At 45.2% G+C, this 23,750-nt stretch overlaps 1 protein-coding gene across 2 annotated transcripts in view; it reads left to right on the top strand.

The window, feature by feature from the left end:
• Nucleotides 1–23,750, top strand: part of LOC126539892 (uncharacterized) — a 242,735-nt gene that overhangs the window by 27,454 nt on the left and 191,531 nt on the right. For both annotated transcript variants that reach the window (XM_050186702.2, XM_050186704.2), the window contains exon 3: nt 21,261–21,395. In XM_050186702.2, the coding sequence (XP_050042659.1) occupies nt 21,261–21,395 (135 nt within the window). The remainder of the gene's footprint in view (nt 1–21,260; nt 21,396–23,750) is intronic.

Genomic DNA, 23,750 nt, shown 5'->3' with positions numbered 1-23,750 from the left:
AATAGCCGGAAAGTCATCATAGTGGTTAAAATATGGGTTTAAGCCATCATCGCGTGTAAACATGGAGTGAAAATAATCATTAAGGGCGTTTGCATTGTCAGATTTCTCAGTTGTGACTACTTCGTTCAGGCACATGCTATGCACGGTTTGTTTTTTTGGGAGCAATGTGACGCCAAAATTATCGTGGGGATGAACTAAAAAAATTTTTCAAGGACACATTTTGGTAATGAGCTTTTGCCTCCTTGATGCTGTCTTTCAGTAGAGCACGCAAGCTGTTCATTTTGTTTGCGTTGGCCGTGGACTGGTGTCCATTATGCTGTTTTTGTGCTGATTTCAACTTTCATCCAAGTCGGACGATTTGTTTGTTTTTCCAGGGGTTAGAATTGTGCAGTATCTTTCGCCTATAGGGTACGAAGTCATTAACACATTTTAAAACTAATCCTTGAAAAAGCACCATAGCTGGTTTACAAAACATTGGTTAGAATCACAAAGAGCAACAATGCTGGGAAATGAGCTATCCAGTGTGTGTAACACATCAACATCACTAGCATGAGAAAAGACAGGGGAAACACATTCACGCGTTTCTTGTTGTGGAAGAATACTTGGTTGCATTGAGAGGCATACCATCTTATGATCTGAAATGCCTTCAAAAATGTGGATTTCAGGGTTTCGTTGAAGAATCGCTGTGCTGACAAGAAACAAGTCTAATATAAATGACTCATTGTGAATTTGGGTGGGCTGTTTCACTAACTCACTAAAATATCGGTAAGATTAGATAGACAAGTGGTTCTGCTGTTCGAGAAAGAGCATATGGAAAATCGTCCGCCCAATTGATGGACGGCATGTTGAAATTGCCAGCAAGCAGTATGCTACTCGAATGGTTCTTATAAGAACACAAAAATTCGTTCAATTGTTTAAAAAATGAGTCATCGGTGCCTGGTGGTCGGTAAAACCCCCCTATCATAATGCTAATTTCTTCCAGGAATACCTTCTGATAACAGATTTCGTTTTAGAAATATCGGGTAATCTTGTCACCTGTAGTGACTCCTTAAAAAAGGTTGCGACGACGCCACCACGGGTGTCTGTCATTCCAATATATGCAGTAACTAGGTGGGCTTATTTCAGAGTCGCTAATACTAGAGTTTTTTTTTTTCAAGGGGAGTACGGTAGCACGATTAAGACGGGACAAAGGAAGACACATAGGGACACACACAGCGCTAACTTCCCACAATGTTTATTATCGAAAACCAGGTCGTACTTATACACTCAGCCAACATGAGTCACAGCCACGTGAACAGATTAACAATCAGAGTGATACATATTGTCTTGAACTTTTTCAGTTTTATTTCAATAGTGTCAAGCCTCTCCTGGATGACTTTTTGGCCATCGAGAAGTTCAGTTATTAATTCCTCAGTTGTGGGTCCAGATTTGGGGTTAACTTCCATGTCTCCACAAACCGACAGATCGACAGGGGTGCCAAGAACACATTTAATAAGCATTCTCATGCATCGTAGGCAAGGCAGCAGCAATAAAAACTGGTTGTCATCGTGGAAGCAATCGGCTGGATAAAGCCCGCTAACCTAGATCATGAAACAGAGGGGGTTGTTAAACATACTTGCAGCTGTGCTGCTGCCTAGCCCATCAGTGCGGCGTGTCTTCGGGGGTGATTTATACCGCTCGGTGTTGTCACGCGGGGTGACGTCGCTCTAGGCTAATCCCAGGCAGATTTTTGGTCCCCCTGCTGCGGCGGAGAGCATCGCGCGAACTTGCTGTTACCCTGCCCCATTGTCTGATCCTGGCTATCGCTGCCCTATCGAGGAACCGTGCATTGTAATGTCGCGTGTACTGTTGAGCTCCTTGTGCTTGATGCCACCCAAGCGAACGTTCCACTTTGCTTTCGGCAAAACAATGCAAAACAAAACAATGCACACACAGCGCCCGAACACCGCTATTTGCAGAATGGCACTGCTTCTTCCGGGGCCGCCTCTGTCAGTACAAGGTTCGTCCGGGTTAGCAGGACTGATTGAAACAATAACATGTCGCGGAAAGAGCAAACGGCAACAAAAGCAGTGCATGTTGCAGATCGGGCTCATTAGCCACCGATAGGCAGGCAGCTTGTGTTGGATGTGCTGCGATGAACTTGACGCTGGTTCAGCAGCCGTATCTAACCAGATACGGCTAACCCGCACTCATGGCCTTGGGACCAGTCATACGATCAGCCAAAAACATGCTATAGTGGCAAGCATTCCATGATGGCTTGCGGCTCGTTACCACCTCAGCTGGCGAAAAATTTTCGTCATGGCCACACTGCCTTGGCCATTGGGCCTAATCCGGCGCTTATGCATTGGTCATCGTCGATTACAGATTTATTCGCAGCAGCTGCGTGACTTTTGGAAAGCCGACAAACATCCTCGCAAACAAAAGCGAGGGTGCAGGATGGCAACAAAGTTGTTCACGGCCGCCATCTTTGCGACACACGGAATGGCAGTCTCTCCTTACCGACGTCGTTCGCATATGCACATCGCTTTTTCTCTCTCTCTCTTTTTTTCTTAGCTTCCAGCAACCTGTCACAAGACTAGCTTTGTATTTACAGGGCAGGTACTAAAGTGTCAAGATCTGGTTGCATGCATTGGCACGGACGATGGATGAACAAGTCGGGGGGAGGGGAGGAGCAGGGGGGAGCATTACGCGAACTTGCTGTGACTGCGTTGCCGATTGGCTAATCACACTGAACCTGACAACGGCATGGCGTGGGTGGTGCTCTTGCTCGTTATTGTCGGGGCTCGTTACAAGAATCACAGGATGCGCACTCCTTTCGTCTGTTGGGCAGATTGGCCATACGATAACCTACCTGCCGTAAAGTTGGGTTAGCCTTTCTGCATTTTGGAGAAAAACTGGAAAGCAAAACTTTCTATGCAATAAATAATAGATTGCAGCAAGACGCACATCCACTATTAAACTGAGAACCTCATTAGCATTCTTTACAACAGAACGTCACTAATCCATTAGTTCAGAGGAAACAAAGCACTTGATTATATTAAACTGAAATTCGATCGATAAAATATATTTTCCAGACCTTCATATACAGCCGAACCTCGATATATCGAACAGCGCGGTGATCGCGAAATTATTTGATATATCCAGAATTCGATATGTAAAATGATGTAAGAAACGCGTCAGAAATTTCTGTAAATCAATCAATGAACCAAGGGCACAATCGGGGATTGTTGTTTGGAGCGCACATTCGTTTGTGCCGCCTAGGCTATGCCGGCTTCGTTAACCGGGAGCGCATGGTCGATTGTGCCGCGCGCAATTACCGTAGGCCATGCCGACTTCGTCCGCTGTGCGAAGTCAATGCGGTCTAGGCCAATCGCGCGCTCCGAACAACGATCCCTGATCACCCCCCAATCGTGGCGCAGTAAATACTCACTTGAAGCTTCACACAAATTATTTATTTGGCTGAAAGTACTGCAGCAGTGGAGTCTGCTTCTTATTGGCAGCCACGTGCTTAAACAAGGAGTCCTCAACATAATCTAAACGATCCACAAACGATAGGCCGGTGCCGGCATAGAAGGGCCAAAGCAGCTACAGCCTCAGTTGAAATAAGGAGCGGGGCAACATCAGCGCTTGCGGGATCAACCTCGGCAGCGTCTTCATTTGGCCGCTACTTTTGCTGCGATCTCCATGTCCGTCAATCGAAGCATTTTGAAACACTGTCAATAACAAGGTATTAGGTGGCGAAGTCTATGAGTGAGCCCAGTGAGCACACGCTGTTGCGCGTCTTTGCGGATGCAAACCGCCGGAAAGGCTGGATGGCGCAGAGCGTGGCACCGAGGAGGAGCCAGTGCGACAAATGCAATGCGTCGTGGACGTTATTGAACTAGCCAAGCAGCTGCGTGTGTACGCCGCTGCATTCAAATAGCGCCCTCGTTGCGATCGATGTGTGCAGCTATAGTGCGCAGCAGTCGGGAACGCCCATGGCGCCGCCGCTACCTTCAAGGGTGTTGCGGGAAAGCTCGCCGCCTGTCAACAGAGTGCACGTGGTCTGGGGTGGCAGAGTTCGATATATCCATTTTACATCCTACCCCGTTCGAAATAAAAAATTAAAAATCCATGCGATTTTCCAGATGATATGGAAAGTGTTCAATATGCACAATAATTTGATATATTATCCGTGTTCAATATATCGAGGTTTGACTGCACTAGAACTCAGCTGTAATCACTGCTGGCATACTGATTTGGTGTTCCATTTGGTAAGAGTAGACCAGGCTGTATATCTTGATTTCTATGTACCTACGTTACTGATAGCTTGATACATTCTTGTTATGCGATGCTAGGAGCCTCCCGAGCATGTGCAGCACGTATTTTCTTGCCCGAAATTAGTAACCATTAAATTTTGTAAGAACATTTTTGGTATTTGATATTTGATTGGATATACAGCTTTTTTTTTCTTGATTAGATTTTAAGTGTACTATTCACTATTCGCACACCCCTAAATAATAGTGTGACAAATGCCTTTAGCTTGCTCTTCAGCACTTCTTTAATGTTGCAGGATACAAGGTTTTGTGGCTGTTACACACTTAATTATAATCATGCTCTAAATGACAATTTTCATGCTCCAGACTACTCCAATAATAAGATGTACCTTTTACAGACTGCTCCAAGATCAGTATTTGTCTGCTCCAATCTGCTCCACAATTAAAATATATCTGTTCCAAAAATTACCACAAGATGACTTGGAGCATTCCCACCCCAGACCAGCTTAGCACACTGTTGCACTGTCCACAAAGAGCGGCACCAGTGAAATTGCATTATTTTCAGGTTGTGAGCGCTAATCTAATTTTGTACTTTTTAATATTCAGAAGGTTTGGGATAAAGAGCATGCACTGTAAATAATATGCTTGTATCTTGCTGGCATGCTGTAAATTCTCAACACTTCTAAAAAATACATCAGTCGAGTTCATAGACCTGGTCAGAGCAACTTTGGCGGTTGCATAGAATTGCATTTACCTTGCATATACTACGTCTTAGGTATAAAATATATAAAATTATACGGAATATCACGGCAATGCCGAAAATTCACCTGGTATGCCCATATAAATGTTATTGCAATAAAATAATTATGTATGGCACTTGTCACTTCCATATTACCTTCTAGGTTTAACAGCATACGGCACACACTTGAAAATGTCTTGATTTATTCTTGGTTGACAGATCTGTTTTCTATGTAGGTTGTTCTTTCTGCAAAAACTATGTTTGTTCTTTTCCTGTTCATCGGCTCTTCCTTGTAGGCTATGACTTGACCTCGAAGCAATAGATCAAAGCGCTTACTAAGCAGTTAGGTGCAGTGTCAATTGTTTTGGTGACCTCTTTGTGAAGACATTTTCCTTTTATTGTGATAGCAACTATGTGGACACTCCAGGCGCATTTCTTCCATCGCTGTTGCCATGAGGTCCCATATTAAGTCCAAGGGCGATAAAATTGTCTCTGCGCACCGTAGCGAACGTGTGAGGATGAGCCTGCGATCGCAGCTTAATCTCGTGCACGCAAAGAAAAAAGTGGAAGAAAGCGTACCGGAAGGTTCCGGGGGAGGGTAGGGAGGGGGGCACATTCTACTATGGGCAGCCTGGGTGGCTGCATGCACCCGGCCGGGCCACTGTATCTTGAAAGCCATCTGCAATGGGATACACAGTCTGCGCTATGCTGTGTTTTTGCAGATTAATTCGCGTTGATTCGAGCGGCAGCGCGGAGGTTAATTCGCTCGCTGCTGCTACCGCGCTTACTCACTCCAGCATTTTGACAACCAGTTTCCGTGGTCGTCTGAGATGTGCTTGAGCGTGTGTGACATCGTGCTTGCTAATTTGGTTAGTATGCCTATGTTTACAACTTTATACAGCCAATAAAACTACTTTCCTTCGTATAGCTGTCAGCTAATTTGTTATCGCAATCGATGCTTCGCCTTTTGAGCGAAACTGCAACTTTTTTTTTTTCACTTTTACATATTTGTTATTTTGTTGCTTGACATGTGAATGCACATATTTGTCTCTCTATATGCTTGCACAGCTGCAATACTGGCTGCCATAAACTAGGGGCCTACGAAATAAAAGTTTTATAATATGAACCAAATACAAATACTTAACTTTGAATATCAAATTGGATATCAAATACAGTCAACTTCCATCAATTCAACCTTGAATGGGACCGATGAAACTGATCAAATTATCCGGTGGGTCAAATTGAACAAGGCGCAGAAAAAAATAGCAAGGCACATCGCAGATTCATTTGGCAGTACAGTCGACTCCCGATAATTTGAAGTTGCTTAATTGGAATTCTTGGTTAACTGGAAAAGATGGGAGGGTCCCCTCAGTTCTGAATGCAATCCTATGGGAAAAAATATGCTTGGTAATTTGAAATTAAATGTTTAACATATTGGTTAGTATAGTGTGCGCTCAGCAGTGTACGTTTCCAATCTTCCAATCTCACACACCATATGCCGTCATCGCGGCTATCTCCCGACTTCAGCGATAGGTGGCACGGACATCTCGAATTTTCTCTCTTCAACACGTTCAAAATGAGAAGCGATATTGAAAATTCCACCAAGTTATCCATAATAGTCGAACCCGGCTATATCGAACTTGCAAAAAGATTGCCTATGAGTTCAATATAGGGCATAATACGATATAAGCCTGCTAAAGAATTGGACATCATAAAAGCACATACCATTTATAAAACTACTTTATTGATGAAACTAGCTTAGTTTTGCATGAAATGCTCCTGTATTTTCTTCTGCTTGGGCAATTTTGCTGCCTGCGACGCACACGCTTCTCCACATTGTCTAAGGAGTCGAAGTGGCTGAGGCCGAAACTTTCCACATTTGCTCAGAAGCACCAGACTAGTGCGAGTGCACCAATCACCTCGGAGGATGTGGGCAAAGGACCGTCGTTGCTTTCCTCATTGTGCCCACTATCACTTGTGCTCGGTACCATGTCAGCAATGTAGTCTTCGTTTTCGAGCTCTCCCGTGATCGTGACAGCATCATTTGCACTCGCAAACTCGTCGACCGTTGACTCGTCAACAGCTTCCGGAAATTCTGACAGCTCGCTCTAAACTTCAGCAACACCGGCAACGGCTTCGTCGCACTCATCAGAATTTATGGATACCACTGGGCACGCGGAAGCCAGCACGTCTGAAGCAATTTCGGATGAACCACTTGTACATGGCTGTGTATACATGTCAGGTGCCATGAGCACTGGGTCGCGAGTTCGTCCGCTTTAGCCCTAATCTCTCCCTTATTCAAGATTAAGCTGAGAGTGCTCCTCGGAATCTTGCACGCTGCGGGGTCATTCGACTTCTCACAGCATTCTATCCGATTTATGATTTCAAGCTTCGCGGCGAAAATTAAATTCTGTCGCCTCACCACGACAATACTGCAGGAGAAGGCCCACAAGGCGCAAAAACAACGAACCAGAAAAGCAACGAGACAACCCGCACTTGCGCCATCTTGCGCAACGAGGGTGCAAGAGCCTCTGATTTGCTGTCTAAGCAAGCGCTGCGGGCGGGCCAGGAGAATTTTTTGTGGTGGGGTGATGACAGCTCGCCCGACGCAGCGCAGTCATGGTAGGGAGAGCGGTTGGATGGAGCTGCGCCACCAGGTTTCCGCACCACCGCAAGGGAAAGCCAACTTCTGGGGGCACTTTTGCACTGCTTGTCGTTCGAAATATCGGGTGTTGCTGCTATTTTTGTTCAATGTAAGTGTAATTTTTGCTATATATACTCATTGTAACTATACCGTGTTCAGAAACTGTTCGATATACTGAATAATTCGATGTAAACAGGTTCAATATAGTCGGGTTCGACTGTACTCTGTTGTCGAAGTGGCCTGAGACTAAGCAGCAAAAGCCGTTTACAGTCATTTGCTACGAATGAAGTGACTTTTACAAAAGCAACACCAAATTCAATTGCAATGGGGCAGCCGGGATCGCTGCCATGTTTTACTTACACTATGTAAACCATGCAAAGAGGGTAATGCTAAATCTGAAAGATAGTGTGCGCATGCTATACGCTGTGGGTCATTTAGTGTTGTGCGCATGCGCAGTGACTACCCGCGATTTTGTAGCATGCTCATTGGTATAGCATACGCTAAACTAAAACTGTCTATTATAAGTCTCAATTAGAAGTCTAATTAGATGTTTCAATTGAAAGCCTCAAGACGATTGTAACATTTCATAAATTTGCTATTTTGAAAGTGCAAGAACAGCTTTGTGTACTGCACTAGTGTCGCCACCATTGCAGCTGACCCCAGTGCCACTACTCACGAAGCATCAAGATTAAACTTAAAAGGGTGGCAGTTTAGGCTCATTGGTATTTCATAGTCTAATCAGCTTAAAGCACGAACGAAGACAAGGTGACAAGAAACACAGACAAGTGCTTGTCTGTGTTTCTTGTCGCCCTGTCTTTGTTCATGCTTCAAACTTATCAAGATCCAGTGATGGAAGTGCTGCGCCAATTGTGCCAAACTGCGCCATGAGGGAAATCCTGCTACATTCTGTGCAAAATAATTGTTTATGATAGGTATTACGTCAGGCCTTTGCCGACTCGTAGCTGCTCTTTTTGCATGTACTTTTTTCTTGGAGGGGGGCGGGGGAGTGTCGAAGCCACGGTTTGATTATGAGGCATGTAGTGGTGTGGAACTCCATATTAATTTTCACTACCTGTGTTTCTTTTACGGGCACCTAATGCACGTTCTTGCATTTCGCCCCCATCAAAATACGGCCGAACGAGATGATGGGCCTACTTCGCTGACGACTGCAATAACAACGATCGACGGTGCTTGTGACCTGGCTACAGCTCGCCATAGTGCACTTATTTTTTACAACACGATTAATATGGGCTCAAATGAACTGATTTTCTCCGTTTTGTCAGTGCGAATAGCAAACGAAACACAGTACTTGCAAGCCACCCAAGCTGCTTCGCTAAGATGGCCGGTGTTTGCTCTCCGTCTGCGAGACAAAATGTTGTAGGTTCTTTGCTGGTGATCATGCCAATGGTTTAGTACTGGATGCTGCTTTACAAAACACTCGCACATTTGATCTAATGTTGCTCTATTACGTACTACTTCATGTGAAAAACCAAGTGTAGCAGATTTCTGTGTTGACGTCAGTGGCGATAAAAGTGATTGGCCTGGGCGGGTGATATGGCAGTGGTAGGGTACCGGCCCTACGGTGATGCCAGTTTGGTATATGCCCGCGCAATCCTAGCTTTAGGCTGAAACTGTCCAGTCGCTCCAACTCTGTACCGACTGTCCATTTTATTTAGCGTGCGGAAATTAATTATCACGTATAGGCACGTTGATGACATAAACACTGCAATTTACGTTGTTGTGAATTAGGATTAAGTTTGCACTTATCTTCATCTTCTTATATAACAACAATAAAATGGAAAAGCAAGTTAAAGAAAAAAAGTAATACTTGCATTTTAGTATAATACATATTCAAAGCAATGTTTCAGAAAGTACTAACTTATACAGAGCTTCCTCTTTGCACCAGAGCAGTAAGTTAGTGCTCCAAAGCATTTCTTTCTTGCTCGAAACAAAATTTTTCTCCTCTGAAAGCATATATTTCTACTCCAAACTGCAATTTGTCCGGCTTGGAAAGCTGCTCCAAAAGACCAAGTGCCGTTTCCATCACTGAAGATCAAACCATCAGGCCCAGCGCAAGCAGCACGGTGGCATCTTTGTCTCCATGTCTTTCCGCGAGTTGGTTTGCAAGCAGGTTGGGTTCGTTCCACTGGTGTTTCCACGTGTCGCATTTCAGTTGCGCTCGCAACGATGACAACACGTGGATTCTATCGCAGGCTTGACTTGGTGACAAAAGTCAAGATTTTGAAAGAAGTTGAAAAAGGAGGCACCACCAAGCAAGACATTGCATGGAAATACGACATACGACATCAAGCCTAACACGCTCTCAAACTTCATCAAGAGCAAGCGTTCAAGACTATGCTTTTGAGAATGATCAATTCAAGGTGCCTCGAAAGAGAATGTGCACCCACGCTTACCCAGAGTGAGAGGAAGCACTGCTCCTTTGGCTTAGGGAATGACAAAGCAATGAACTTCCTCTCAGTGATAATGTCGTTGCAATGAGAGCCTTGTCCCTTGCAATGATGTTAGGGATTGACAACGTTGTTTCTTCCGATGGGTGGCTGACATGCTTCAAGCATTGTCATGACCTGGTTCTTAAAAGCGTCAGTGAAGAGAAGGCGTCAGTCAACCAGGAAACATGCACGACGAACGATAAAAAGCTTCATGAGTATGTGAACGAGTATCAGCCAGAAGATGTCTGCAATGCCGGTAAGACTGCAATTTTTTGTCAGATGTTACTAGAGAAGAATCTGGCATTCGGGATGGTGATAGTGCTGCAGGAAAGCATAGTAAAGACAGGGAGGGTGTCTGTTTTGATGATTATGGCCAACATGACTGGCACTGAGCAATGTCTCCTGCTAGTCATCGGAAAGGTCACTAAGCCTAGATATTTTAAAGACGTCAAAACGCTTTCTGTGGACTAAGCAGCTAACAGGAAGGCATGGATGATGTCGGACATTTTTTGTTCCTTGTGGATCAGTGCAGTGCCGATGTGAATGTGCCAGCCTCTAGTGCCATCTGCCTTGCTTACTTGCCAGCCAACACGACATTGGTGTTGCAACCCATGGACGAGGGAATTATAAAAGATGTAAAGGTTTTGTACAGAAAGCGTCTTCTTGAGCAGATGACATTGTGCATGGACAACTCCACTCAGTACGAGGTGTGCCTCCTCAGTGCCATCCACATGCTAGCGCAAGCTTGGGGTCATGCTAAACAAGAAGCCATTATCAAGTGCTTCAGTACTTGTGGTTTCGTTGCAAGTGCGTAAAAGGATGATTCCTCTTGTCCAACGGGGGAAGCACAGACAAGTGAGCGTGACGACAATGGTCTTGGAGCAGCTCTCGGCGAAGTCCGGTTCAAAGACTACATTTCCATAGACAGCACAGTTGAGACATGCATTGCGCTGATGGACATTGAAATCATTAAGACTGTTCGACCCCACGAGGCTAGTAAGTGACATCAACGACGATGTTGAAAGTGAGCCACAACAAGAGGCTGATGTAGCTGCGGGCCTTGCCCTCATGCAGTGGTTTTTTGCTGCAGAGACCTATGCAGAAGAAGCACTCAGACACATCTACAGTCTGCAGAACTTACCTTCCGCAAAAAGATTCTGCAAGCAGAAGCAGACGGTTACTGATTTATATATATATATATATATATATATATATATATATATATATATATATAAACAGTCAGCTTTCAAACTAATAAAAGTGTCCATTTTTGTTCTTTGTGGTTAATTGAAAGTTCATATACCGTATTTACTCGAATCTAGGCTGACCCTGATTCTAAGCCGACACCCTAAAGTCCAAAGCCAACAAAAAGAAGATATATATTACCTCGAATGTAGGCCGAACAAACAAAGCGAGGACAGCGTTCACAAAATGCAAACAGCATTTATTGAATCTGTACTTGCAGAGCTCATTCAATGTCGTCGTCGCTGTGTTCCTTGTCACTGTCACCTTCAAACAGTGCACTATCTTCGGTACTGTCAAGCGCATTAGATGTGCTGCACTTTTAAAGGCACGCACAATCAAAGTACCTGGGATGTCATTCCACGCTGCAGCTACCCAGCCCGCCAGCTGCGATAGCGATGCACGTTTGATGCGGCCCGTTGCCGTTAGCATGTGGTCTTCGTCAGTCAACCAGTCCGTGTAATATTTCCGCAGACGATTTTTGAAAAGTTTGTTGATGCAGACATCAAGTGGCTGCAACTGGCCCGTCATGCCGCCCGGTATGACAGCGAGGTCCGTGTTCGCTAGGGCGAGTGCAGCCTTCACATTGTCGGTCAACTGCCCACGGTAAGAGTCGATGACAAGGAGCGAGTTCTTTGTCAAAAGGGCTCCTGGATGCCGTCGCCACACAATCTTAACCAACTCTTCCACCATCGCACCCGTCATCCACCCGTTCTCGTTTGCCCGCACAATGACATTTCTTGGGAAAATTTCTCGAGCAGGCAGTGTCTTCCTTTTAAATATCATATAAGGAGGGAGTTTATGTCCATCAGCTGTGCAGCACAGCATCACAGTTGCGCACTGCTTCTCGTAGCCCGCAGAGCGCACCTTCACCTCTTTGGCACCCTTTTCATTCACGGTATACCCCACTGGCATATCAAAATACACAGCCGTCTGGTAGGCGTTGCCGATTTGCCCAAGGTTGTAGCCTGCCGCTTCTCTCTTTCACAGCACGTAGCGCTGAAAAGCTATCAGCTTTTCTTCAAGATTGCTTGGCAGCTTCTGGGTGATTGAAGTGCGACGTCGGAGGCTGAAGCCGAAGCGCTTCATGAATTTCTGAAGCTAGCTCCGGCTGGCTTTGAAATCCCTTGGCGTTAGGCCTCGCTCCCTTGAAAGTTCCCTAGCTTTCGCTTGGAGCACTGCTGTTGTCACTGGAAGGGCAGCTGCTCTCTGCATCAGAACAAAGTCGGCCAAAACTGTCTCCACTTCGTGGTGACGTCCTTTCTTTGGTCCGCTAAATGCCATCCTCGTTGCGGCGCACGCAAAAAGCTGCTGTCGTTGTCCCCTCCAACGACAGACGTTTTTGTTGTTGACGCCGAAGTCCCGCCCGGCTTGAATGTTCGACGATGCCTCTGCGGCTATCACAACTTTTAGCTTGAAAGCGGCACTGTAGTGGCATCACCTGCTTGGTGGCATCACGATAACACCACTATGGTGGCTAGAAGGAGAGGTGTTGGCATCGTCGCGGTCCCACCGTGATCAGAGGCGTGCTGGTGTTTCATCCCGCCGCGGGGTGGCGCGCACGTCGCTACCGAGATCCGTTGAGAGCACCCGCCGACCGCCGTCGCTGCACGTTTCGTCGCCTACAGACAGGTACGGGCACATGTTCTCGCAACGTCTGCGGTGCGCTTGTTTGAATTTGTTTGGGATCGCTATGTACCGACGTGGCCATGCCACAGTGATGTCTAAGCAGCAAAGACACTGTTTTGCACCTGGATGCAAAGCGGGGTATGTTACGGCCCGCAAACAGGGGAAGAAAGCGTCTCTCTTCGCTGTTCCTGTTGACGATGAACGAAGCAAGACCTGGGAGCGCGCGATTCCTCGTGCTGACAAGCCATTGGAGAAAAACTGCGTTGTGTGCGAGGCTCATTTCGACGAGAGATTCATCATCCGTAGCTACAAGCATGTTATCAACGGCGAGTTTTTGGAAATCCCCCGTGATCGCCCTACACTGACAGACGACGCGATTCCCACGATATTTCCAAATGTGCCTTCTTACCTCTCAAAGAAGCTGCCTCCAAAAAGAAAGACTGTGTCGTCCAATGGAGGTGTGACTTCCAAGCGAAGAAAGGTTTACTCCATTCACGAGGAACCGCAGAGTGCTGAAACTGACGTTTCATCATGTTCGAACTGCAACGGCGGCTACAATATCTTTGAGGGTGTGACGCAAGGCGACCTTCCAAGTAAGTACTGGTTGAAACACGTAATCCCAAACGACAGGAACGTTGTGGCATTCTCAGTGTGTGTGTCAAGTGGTGGAACTCTGTGCTTTGAAAAGTTACTTTTGTGTTCAAGTAATGCCTCAACCTTTCATTGCACGGCATATGTACAGGGCAATCTTGTAAAAATAGTGGATGTCGACAGCATTAGTGATGTTAAGGACCTCCTGTTCCATATGGATGCCATGATTCCTTGCGAGGGGTTTGAAATGGAACCAGGAATTCAAAGTGCGCAAATAAAAACAAAGCACAGACTCCATGGAGAGAAACTGCACAGTCTTACGTGTTGTGTGACAGTCCAAAATAGAAGCCTATGCTTGCAGTGCAAGTACCTTCGTAAGCTGTTGATAAATCAGGCATACTATAAGCGCACAAAAGCGAGACGGGCAAGAGCTAACCTCACACAGAAGCTAACACAAAAGAATGCGCAGCTGCGACGGCAAAAGCGCAGCATTGCAAAGTGGAGTGATACCATAGAAAAGATGACAGGACAACGAAGCCATAAGTAGCTCTAGTTTTGAAGAGAAGTTGAAAAGCCTGCCAAAAAAGCAACAAGTGCAGGTACGTGAATGCTTTGAAGCGTCGAAAAGGAGAAATACAAATGGGATGATATTTCAGCAAGAGTGGATCCTTTAATGCATTGTGATGCACATGAAAAGCCTGCGTCTTTATGAGCACATTCGTAAGCTCAAAATCATGGTTGTACCGAGCCCTTCGTGCCTGCAGACTTATGTCTATAAATATAAAAGTGGTTTTGGCTTTAATGAAGAAGTGCTCACGGCTATTGCACAGAAAGCACGCACTATTGATCCGTATCACCGGCACAGCGGCATACTCGTGGATGAAATGAAACTGTCCGAAAACTTTACTGTAAACAGCAAAGGGCAAGTTGACGGTTTCATTGACCTCGGCAAGTACAGCTCACCAGGGCAAGAAGGTGCTCAATGTGACCATGGCTTTATAATTTTGTTTCAGCCATTCACAGGCAAATGGCAAACAATTCTTGGTGCATTTGATGCGCGAAGCAATGTAAAGGCAGACGTTCTGGCCAAAATCATTGTTGACGCAGTGATTTGTGCCGAGAAATCGGGGCTCTTCGTGGATTTTGTAACATGCGACGGGGCTGTATGGAACCGCAGCATGTGGAAAATTTTCGGTGTAAGTGGGAAGCTCGAAAAGACAGTGTGCAAAGTAAAGTACCCAGTGGATCCAAATCGGTATTTGCATTTTTTGTCAGATTTCCCCCACCTGGTGAAATGTGTGCGTAACGCTGTAATCTGCAAAGTTCTTAACGCCTGATGGTCGAGTTAGCAACGAATATGTAAAGGAGGCCTGCAAATGCGACACTTCCAGTTCAGTGACACTCAGGGCAATGCTGCACGTCACCATGGCTGTTTGCCAGCCTAATGGCTTCGAAAAAATGCGGGTCAACTTGGCGTTCACCTTCTTCAGTGATGAAGTTTTAAGGGGCCTGTATGTCTACAACAGCTAAGTGGAACACTGCTATGGCACTGGCTGTGCCATAGCAGGGCTACTTAAGGCTACTACTTAAGTACCAAGGCTACTTCTGCATTTGTCTCTATGATGAGAGACCTTTTGATGCCACTGGCTGTACCAAGGCTACTTCTGCATTTGTCTCTATGATGAGAGACCTTTTGATGCCACTGGCTGTACCAAGGCTACTTCTGCATTTGTCTCTATGACAAGAGACCTTTTGATGCCATGACATCAAGATACTCAAAGTGAGGTTTAAGACCAGACAGTAAAGAAGTAGCAAGCATCAAACGCTTTCTGGAGCTTTTAGCGACCTGGGAAAAAGCTGTGCCTAAGCAGGGTGGGTTCCTGAGCAAATCAACAGCCGAAGGACTTCATGTTACTCTTACCAGCACACTTTCCATCCTGCTCTATGTCATGAAAAGCCTGGGGTTTAAGTACTTGATGACTTCTCGTTTGTGCCAAGACACGCTCGAAAACCTCTTCAGGATACTGAGACAAATGTCTGGCTCCAATGATCACCCTACACCGACACAATTTTTGATATCTCTAAATTGCCTCAGTTTTTACAGCTTAGCGCAGTCACCCTCCAGTGGCAACATTCCTTCAGCCTTTCTGAGCAGCCTTCTAAGTCCGGGCATTCGCACTAACCCCATGAATCTACAGAATAAGCTGGATGAGCTCCTAGATGTGGGGCATCTCAATGAAGTTCATGAAATGATTGTGGCATGTGAAGCACTCCCTGACCACGCCGAAATCGTCGGACAAAAAAGTGACTCCCGGATCACTTATTACATCAGTAGCTATGTGGCCCGGAAGGTGTTGAAAAACACAAAGTGCAACGAATGTAGCAGGTTGTTGCTTCACACAGAGGAGTCGAGCTTATTTCTGGCAGAGTCATGCCTCGCACGTTACATGGATAGAGGTGTCCTCCTGTACCCGACCGAGTCCCTAGCAGACCTGGTCAAAGCTATGGAGGATGCTTTTACCTGTTGATTCAGTTTCAACAAGTTAAAAACTGATAGCATCATGGACCTCATCTCTTGCCTGTCTGGGAAGAGGTTAAATATGGTCGGTTGTGAGCTGCTTGGATGTAACGAACCAAATCATTCGCTTCTTCACACTGACAAGGATGCATTTTCTTGTAGCTGGAGAAAATGCGTCCAACCAAGAAAAGAGAGAAAAAATGAAGTTCTTGAAGTTGAGACGCACTACTTAACTTTCATAACATTAACACAACCAACAAGGTTTTCTTTTTTTATGTTATTGTACATTATGCACATTGTGTTGTCTGTTGTGACTCTTTAGTAATGTCTTATTCACATTGTTACAAAGGTCCCATTAGCAAATTTGATGTCACAATCTGGCCGTGTTTGACATAGGTAGAAATCAATTTTCGTAAACTGGTGTGTGTGTATGCCATGTGTGTATGCCCATTTTGGTATTGCATATTGACTGTTCTTTTTACTTGCCTTATTTACTTCCTTTAGCTGAGTTTTGTATAACTTGCAGTTCTCCCCTACATTTATGCATATTTTCTGTTTATTTTCCTTTGATGGTGCTTTGATGTTCAGTCGTAAGAGTGTGTCAAAATAAATGTCTTGCTTATTAAAGCTTGTACGAAATAGACCTTGCTTTTCGATGTGCAAGTCATCAAAATAAAGCATTGAAGAATGGCTGCTGATGCTTCTACCTGAATTGAGGCGTCGTGGAGAACACTGCGGCATCAAAGCGCAAACTGCACGGACGTTGTTTCGGTGACAAGCTCTCGGCAAGTTATTTGATTCACTATCTGAGGTTTTTTAGCCCACGAAAAGGGACAAAAGACAGTAGCAAGACGCGGACACAGCGCTAACTTCCAACAATTGTTTTATGCCACGAAGCGGTACACATATATATATAGGTAACAGACACAACCGTACGCATGCGCATATGTACTGATTTCTAGTCAAATGAGATGGCAATGAGACGTGTAATGGAAAGTTACGATGATGTCAAAGATGAAAAAACGACCATGCATAGCCAAAAAAAATTTTTTTTTTTGTAATTGCAAGATTAAAATGTAATCTCCATCAGGCCACCCTCTGTGTCAAAAGTAAATCGAATTCTTTACTTGAAAGGTCTATTGAAGGCGCACTAACACAAGCGCTCCCTAAACTAGCGATCTTCGCCGCTTCAATAATCTCACGTGTTGTTTGCGCTGAGCTTCTACCTATCACCGTGCACTGTTTATAAATGCACTGTGCACCGTGCACTGTGTTACGTATATATATGTGTACCGCTTCGTGGAATAAAACAATTGTTGGAAGTTAGCGCTGTGTCCGCGTCTTGCCAGTGTCTTTCGTCCCTTTTCGTGCGTTAAAAACCTCAGTTATGGAATACCAACACGCCCTAACCTACGCTCTTTCATGATTCACTATCTTCCAGCACTTCGAGGTGCCAGCGGCGCACGCAGCTAATACATAGGGAAGCAAGTTCAAACATCGTTTTCAGTCCCAACACACGCTTTGCAGCGAGCCGTCAGAAAAGTATGCCGACTAGCCTTTGTTGTAATCTGCACGGTATCGTGAAATAGCTGCAACGGAAAGCGGCTGCTACGCGCGCGCTCGCACGCGGAGTGCATCTCGGAGTCGACAGCAGCGCCGCCGCATCTGGATGAATTCTCGCTAGAAGGAGATGCTGACACCTCTCCTTCTAGCCACCATAACACCACGCCGCACACCGATACGGCTAACACGACACAGATCAAAATGGCGACCTCGCTTGTGTATGGTTGGCTACTGGCACGTCTAGTAGCGGCTGCAATACTGACTTTTCTTGATGGCGCTAGCTATGCACCATGTTTAGCAGCTTCAATGAAAAACTGGCGCATTCTTTAAAGTCCTCGAATCTAAGCCGACCTTAGAGTTTGGAATATGATTATTTGAAAAAAACTATCGGCCTAGATTAAAATAAATATGGTAATTCAAAGTTTTTCACAGTCCCCATTAACTTAGCATTAACCAAAGTTGACTGTATTTGCTCTATTCTAACACTCCCTCGAATGCAACATGTGCCTGCTTTCTGTGTCGAAAGTACTGAACAAACATAGAAATGATATTAAATCTCATAAACAAAGCTGAAATCTATTGTGCACCCGTTTTATTAGCAAGAAAAACGGTAAAGGGTCTAATATACAGGTTGTCCTATGTAAATTGTGCCACAATTTAACAATATGAAAGTGCCATGTAGCTGGACAGAACCAAGGTAATGTTATTTGTCGTCGCTTGGAGAAAGTTGGGCAGTTATTTTTATTTTGCCTAATTATGCAATTAGCTATAATTAATTAACCAACTTTTCAGATATTATAATCAAAGCAAAATTGTCAGTGATAAAATTGTAGGCCATCATGAAAAATTCCCAATACATCTTTCTGTTGCTCAATACATAATACATCAAGTTTTCTTCAAAGCATAAAAGAAGCCTGCAAAAGCATGCGGACAGTGCTGCGCTAGTGGTTGCTGGACACTTTTGAGTGCTTTTGCGGGTTCCTTGGTGTTCAAATTTTTTTTGCTTCTTCTGTAACGTCAGTTGTTTAATCCATTCTGCTGTTGAAACATCCTGGTGGTACTGAGCTACTTTAAAATGAGGATGAAAAACACTGCATTACCAAGCTTGCTACTTGGTCCAATTTTTAGTTTGGAAACCGTTTCTTCAGGCACTTAGCCAGATTAGTAGTAGACACAGAGATTTACACTTATCAGTTGGTGTTGTCCAGATGCATGAAGAGGCAGCACAGTGTGGGCACCCAAACTGGTAGTGTCGGGTAGCCATAAGCACCAGCAGGGACCCATTGTCAGTGCCCTTTCTTACTTTTGATAGTCTTCACTGCACGAAAAATATGCTTTACTGCAATACGGTCTGTATGCTTGGTGGCATAAGACGACTGTAGTGTGGCAAAGCTGACCTGAAAACCGACAATAAAAATTTTGGGGGTAACTTGAGGCAAAGCACGAGAAAACATGAGGACAGGAGAAGGCAACGAAAACACAGTTCTCGTGAATTTTGGGGGGTTCGAATAGTTAATTTGTCTTTCGAATCGAATAGTACCTGGTTCGGATAGAATATTTGAAGTTTCGAATATTTGCAGACCGCTAGAAAAAAATACTTCGGGGAGTGCGTTTAAGCTCTACAGAGGAAATCAGATTATGCGACTTTCTAGGGACTGCTCCAAAATGTCTATGATCGGACAAACAAAAGCTATGTTTATAATACATGGTTTCATGCCACAGAGTTGTGAGGAGTTTCAGTTTAAACTATGGACTAATACTTTGGAAGAAACTTAATGCGTGAACACAGCTATCCGATACAATCTGTGCACTTTCTGGTAACTAATAGTTCGATCTTAGCCCATGCTTTCATGCTTTCCATACGCACTGAGGCGATATTCTCAGGTGGTCACTTTCGCGAGGCTTGGCGCTGTATGTGTCAAAGTATGCAACTGGCAGCACCCTTGACACTGTGTGAAAATAACGAGCTTGGCACATTGTCAACAAAGGCCATCAGCTGTGTGCGTGGACGTGTCTGGTGACGGCAGCAGGGGCTGCTAGGAGAAAAACGTTGAGACAGAGAAAGTGCAGGGGTATAGCAACAAAGGGACGAAGGTAGGCGGTGGTTGAGTGATGCGAAGAGGTGGAAGGGCAGTGAATATGAGGGAAAGAAAACAATTGGGAACGAGCCTGTGAAAACTTTCCATGTGCAAAGGGGCACTCTCCCCCCCTTCTAAAGGAGGCGCAGCAAAGAAGCTGCTATAGGCTGGCGGTGCTTCTCACGCGTCTGCCGTTAGGTTCGCAGTTTTGTGTGGGTTGTCGCATGAGTGAGAGGAGGTGTGCGTAATCTTGCATTTGTAATCAAGGTTTTTTAATGCATTGTCTCTATAGGGAGTTTTGCCGACACTGCACTAATCCATTGTAAAGCCTGGGACGTTGCATAATTAGGTGACGCACAACCGGGGTGCCACTGTATATATATATATGATTACTGCATAGGTCCTTGCATCAAAACTGAGCTGTAATCAGCCCTGATGATAACACATGAATATGTGATACACGAAGGTGATTTGGTGTTCATTTTAACAGCTAACTCTATGCCAGGTCAGCGGACATCCATGAATAATGGGTGAACATAGTAATCCTTAAACTGTCACCTCATTTTAATGTTACATTAACAAAACTTTCGTTCTTCTGTCATGGTTACCGTTTTGCTGCATTGATTAACTATTGTATTTATTTGAATATAGGTCGACCTCATTTTTTTTTTCAAAAATGTCACCCAATATGAGCTATCGACCTATATTTGTAATGAAAGTTATAGCAATAGCAGCAAGCTAACAAAGTTCCTTCATTGTGCATGCCGTAGAGTCAGTCTGCAAATTATTCAGACTGGCTTTAAGAAATACTGCATATCCAACGCATTCTACGGCACCGAGGACGCCGTTGTTTGGCGTGCCGAGGACGCCTGCGAAGCATCCTACGTGGATGGTTTCTCTGGCAGCTCTGACGAGGATGCAGTTTGTGGCATCGACTGACGAGATTTAGTAGCCAAGCTTGCGATATGTGAAGGTGTGTCATGTTTAAATGTATTCATTTTCCTAAAAAGGTACGGCGAACTAACTGTGTAATATTTTTGCACACTGCTTAAATGTGTTCTGCTGCCATCTCAAGATGGTCTTAAAAATTGAATTTTTGTTTGAACGCTAAATATTAAGCTTGAACTTAAGTATGCAGAAAGACCAACAACAGAATTATAATAACGCAGTCCTTCAAACATGAATTGCATGGGAAAAAGTGCAGCTTGTGCACTTGTTTTACCAATAAATATTAGAGCAGGTCAGTGGCTCTCATTTTCCGTTTGCTGCTTCACATTCTTATTAACATGATCCATAATAGATGATCATGACTTATGTGTTGTCAAGACGTTTGCATTACAGTGTAGTGTGCTCTTTCATCTTACTACGTTTCTTTGATTTCTGTTTCTTGAGCACGACTGTATATTTGTGTCAGTTTCCGTGCTGCTTTTGTAATGAGTCTACTATTGGATACAATAATGAATAGATTTTTCACTTCTGAAGCTGGGCCATCATGGTGAGATGCGAGTGCACTGGCCTACTGTGACTGACATTAGTTGGATGCAATGCAGGGCAAGCTGAGGCATCAGCAGTCAGAGCAGCTGCGGCGGCAGAGAGATACGTGCACCGAGCTCCAGAAGCGTCTGAACGCAGAAGCTGATGCGTTCCGCCAGAGGACCGAGCAGTTGGAATCATTAGGACGCCAGGTGGGTGGGTTTGTTGTTCGAGCGCAGAAGTTCACGATTTAAACGTTTGTAATGATTTGGGTATTTAAGAAGAAGGTTCAACTCGACGCCAACTTTATTTTCTGTATTCGAATACAGTACACCTCTGTTAATTTACCCGCCGTGGTTGCTCAGTGGCTATGGTGTTAGGCTGCTGAGCACGAGGTCGTGAGATCGAATCCCGGCCTCGGCGGCCGCATTTCGGTGAGGGCGAAATGCGAAAACACCCGTGTACTTAGATTTAGGTGCACGTTAAAGAACCCCAGGTGGTCGAAATTTCCGGAGTCCTCCACTACGGCGTGCCTCATAATCAGAAAGTAGTTTTGGCACGTAAAATCCCATAATTTAATTTTAACTTCTGTTAATTTGACTCGGGTTAGTTCGATGTTTCGCTTAATTTGACCCTCATCCCAGATCGCGGCCGGCGCCCATGTATTTCTATGGGCCCAAACTTTCGTTATTTCGATGCTGAGATTGGCCTTCACCGGCCGAGTCAAACTTGAGCAATCAGCATGCATGCGCCTGACTGAAAGTGGCTCCTTTATTGGCAGCATGTCTTGGCCGAGCTTTGCAAACAGTGAATGTGTTGAACACGCATTATCTCTGGTCAAAAAAGCATATTTTCGGCCTGCCCTAGAAAAATTGTCAAGCTGTGAGGGTACCGGGCTGACGCCAGGTGGCGTAGAGTCGCAGGCACGAGATGGTAGGCAACTGTGTAGAGGGGCGGGCACGGGACGGTGGGCAACGGTGTGTGGCGAGCAGAGGGAACAGGGAAGGCGTGTGTGCGTGTTCGGCATACGGGGAACGCACAACAACGAACTGAGTGAGTGAAGTAATTAGAAAGGAAGCCGTGTGCAGTGCAGCGGGACAGAACGCAGACTGCGTGTGTGTGCGTGCGCCAAGGATTTCCCAAAATGAAGAGTGTACTTGACAAGTGAAGGCTCGTCCGACTGGACCTTACATGGAGGACCAAGAATTGTCTAGTGTCACCCAGCCAGTTGCGCAGCCTCTCCTGTCTTCTTCGATCGTCCAAGGATGGTTGGCTTCGACCTCCGAGACCACACAATGGAAAGGGAGAGACTCGTGGCTGATATAGCTCAAATTCTGCACACCACGCCGCTCAACGGCATGGTTAGGCCTGATGACACAACCGGTGTGGCTAGGCCCGAAGAGACAACCGGCGCGGGGCCAGTGCTCAACATCCAAAGTGCACCCGTCCCACTGCTGAAATTCAGTGACTACCAGGACCGGCACTCGCTGCAAGACTTTCTGGAGAAGTACTCAAAGTACTGCGATATTGCGGGGAACTGCCGTTTGGAGTTGCTTCCAGAAGCGTTGGATGGGGGTCACAATGGACTCTGTACTTGCTGATGACGTAGCCTAGGAACAGAAGTTCTTCGTAAGCGAAACGGTACTTTTCCAGCTTCAAGGTGAGTCCAGATAACTTGATCACCTCTGGTACTGCCTCAAGCCGCCTCAGATGATCGTCAAAATTCGTGACAAAGACTACGGCATCATCCAAGTAGATGAAACTAATCTGCCACTTCAGTCCTGCCAAGACTGTGTCCATTACACGCTGGAACGTCGAAGGCCCAGAGCAAAGTCCAAATAGCATGACCTTGAACTCGAAGAGGCCGTCTGGCGTAATAAACACGGTCTTCTCTTGGTCCCTTTTGTCGACTTCAGTTTGCCAATAACCAGTCTTGAGATCCTTCAACAAAAAGTACTTAGCATTGCAGAGCCTTTATAATGTGTCATTTATCCGTGGGAGGAGGTATACGTCCTTTTTCGTGACTTTGTTCAAGTGGCGATAATCAATGCAGAAGTGCAGGGTTCCATCCTTCTTCACTAAGACCACATGAGCCGCCCACAGGCTTTACAACGGCTGGATGATGTCGTTGCACAGAATTTTGTTGACTTGTTGCCTTATACCTTCTCGTTCTCGCTTCGAAACTCGGTGAAAGTTCTGGTGGAGTGGTTGAGTGGATTCTTAGGTTATTATGCAATGCTTTACAACTGGGGTTTGTTGAATCCTTAATGATGTTGAAAAGAAGTCTTGGTATCATTGGAGAAGACTTTTTAGCTTTTGCTGCTTTCTCATGGGGAGACTTGGATTTATGTTGTAGACTGATTGGGGAACTATGGTCATCGATGTAGATATGGCAGAATCACAGAGGACAAACTCATTGCTGGTTTCTACAATTTCCTGAAGGTATGCGGTCGTTATGCCCTTGTTGACGTGCTTGAATTCCTGGCTGAAGTTGGTGAGCATCACTTTCGCTTTTCCTCCATGCAGTCGAGTGATCCCTTTGCAACGCAAATTTCATGGTCGAGCAG

Source organism: Dermacentor andersoni, chromosome 2, assembly GCF_023375885.2.
Source record: "Dermacentor andersoni chromosome 2, qqDerAnde1_hic_scaffold, whole genome shotgun sequence".
Taxonomy (NCBI): domain Eukaryota; kingdom Metazoa; phylum Arthropoda; class Arachnida; order Ixodida; family Ixodidae; genus Dermacentor; species Dermacentor andersoni.
The sequence above is the reverse complement of the archived record's forward strand: the minus strand, read 5'-3'. Positions and strand labels throughout refer to the sequence as shown.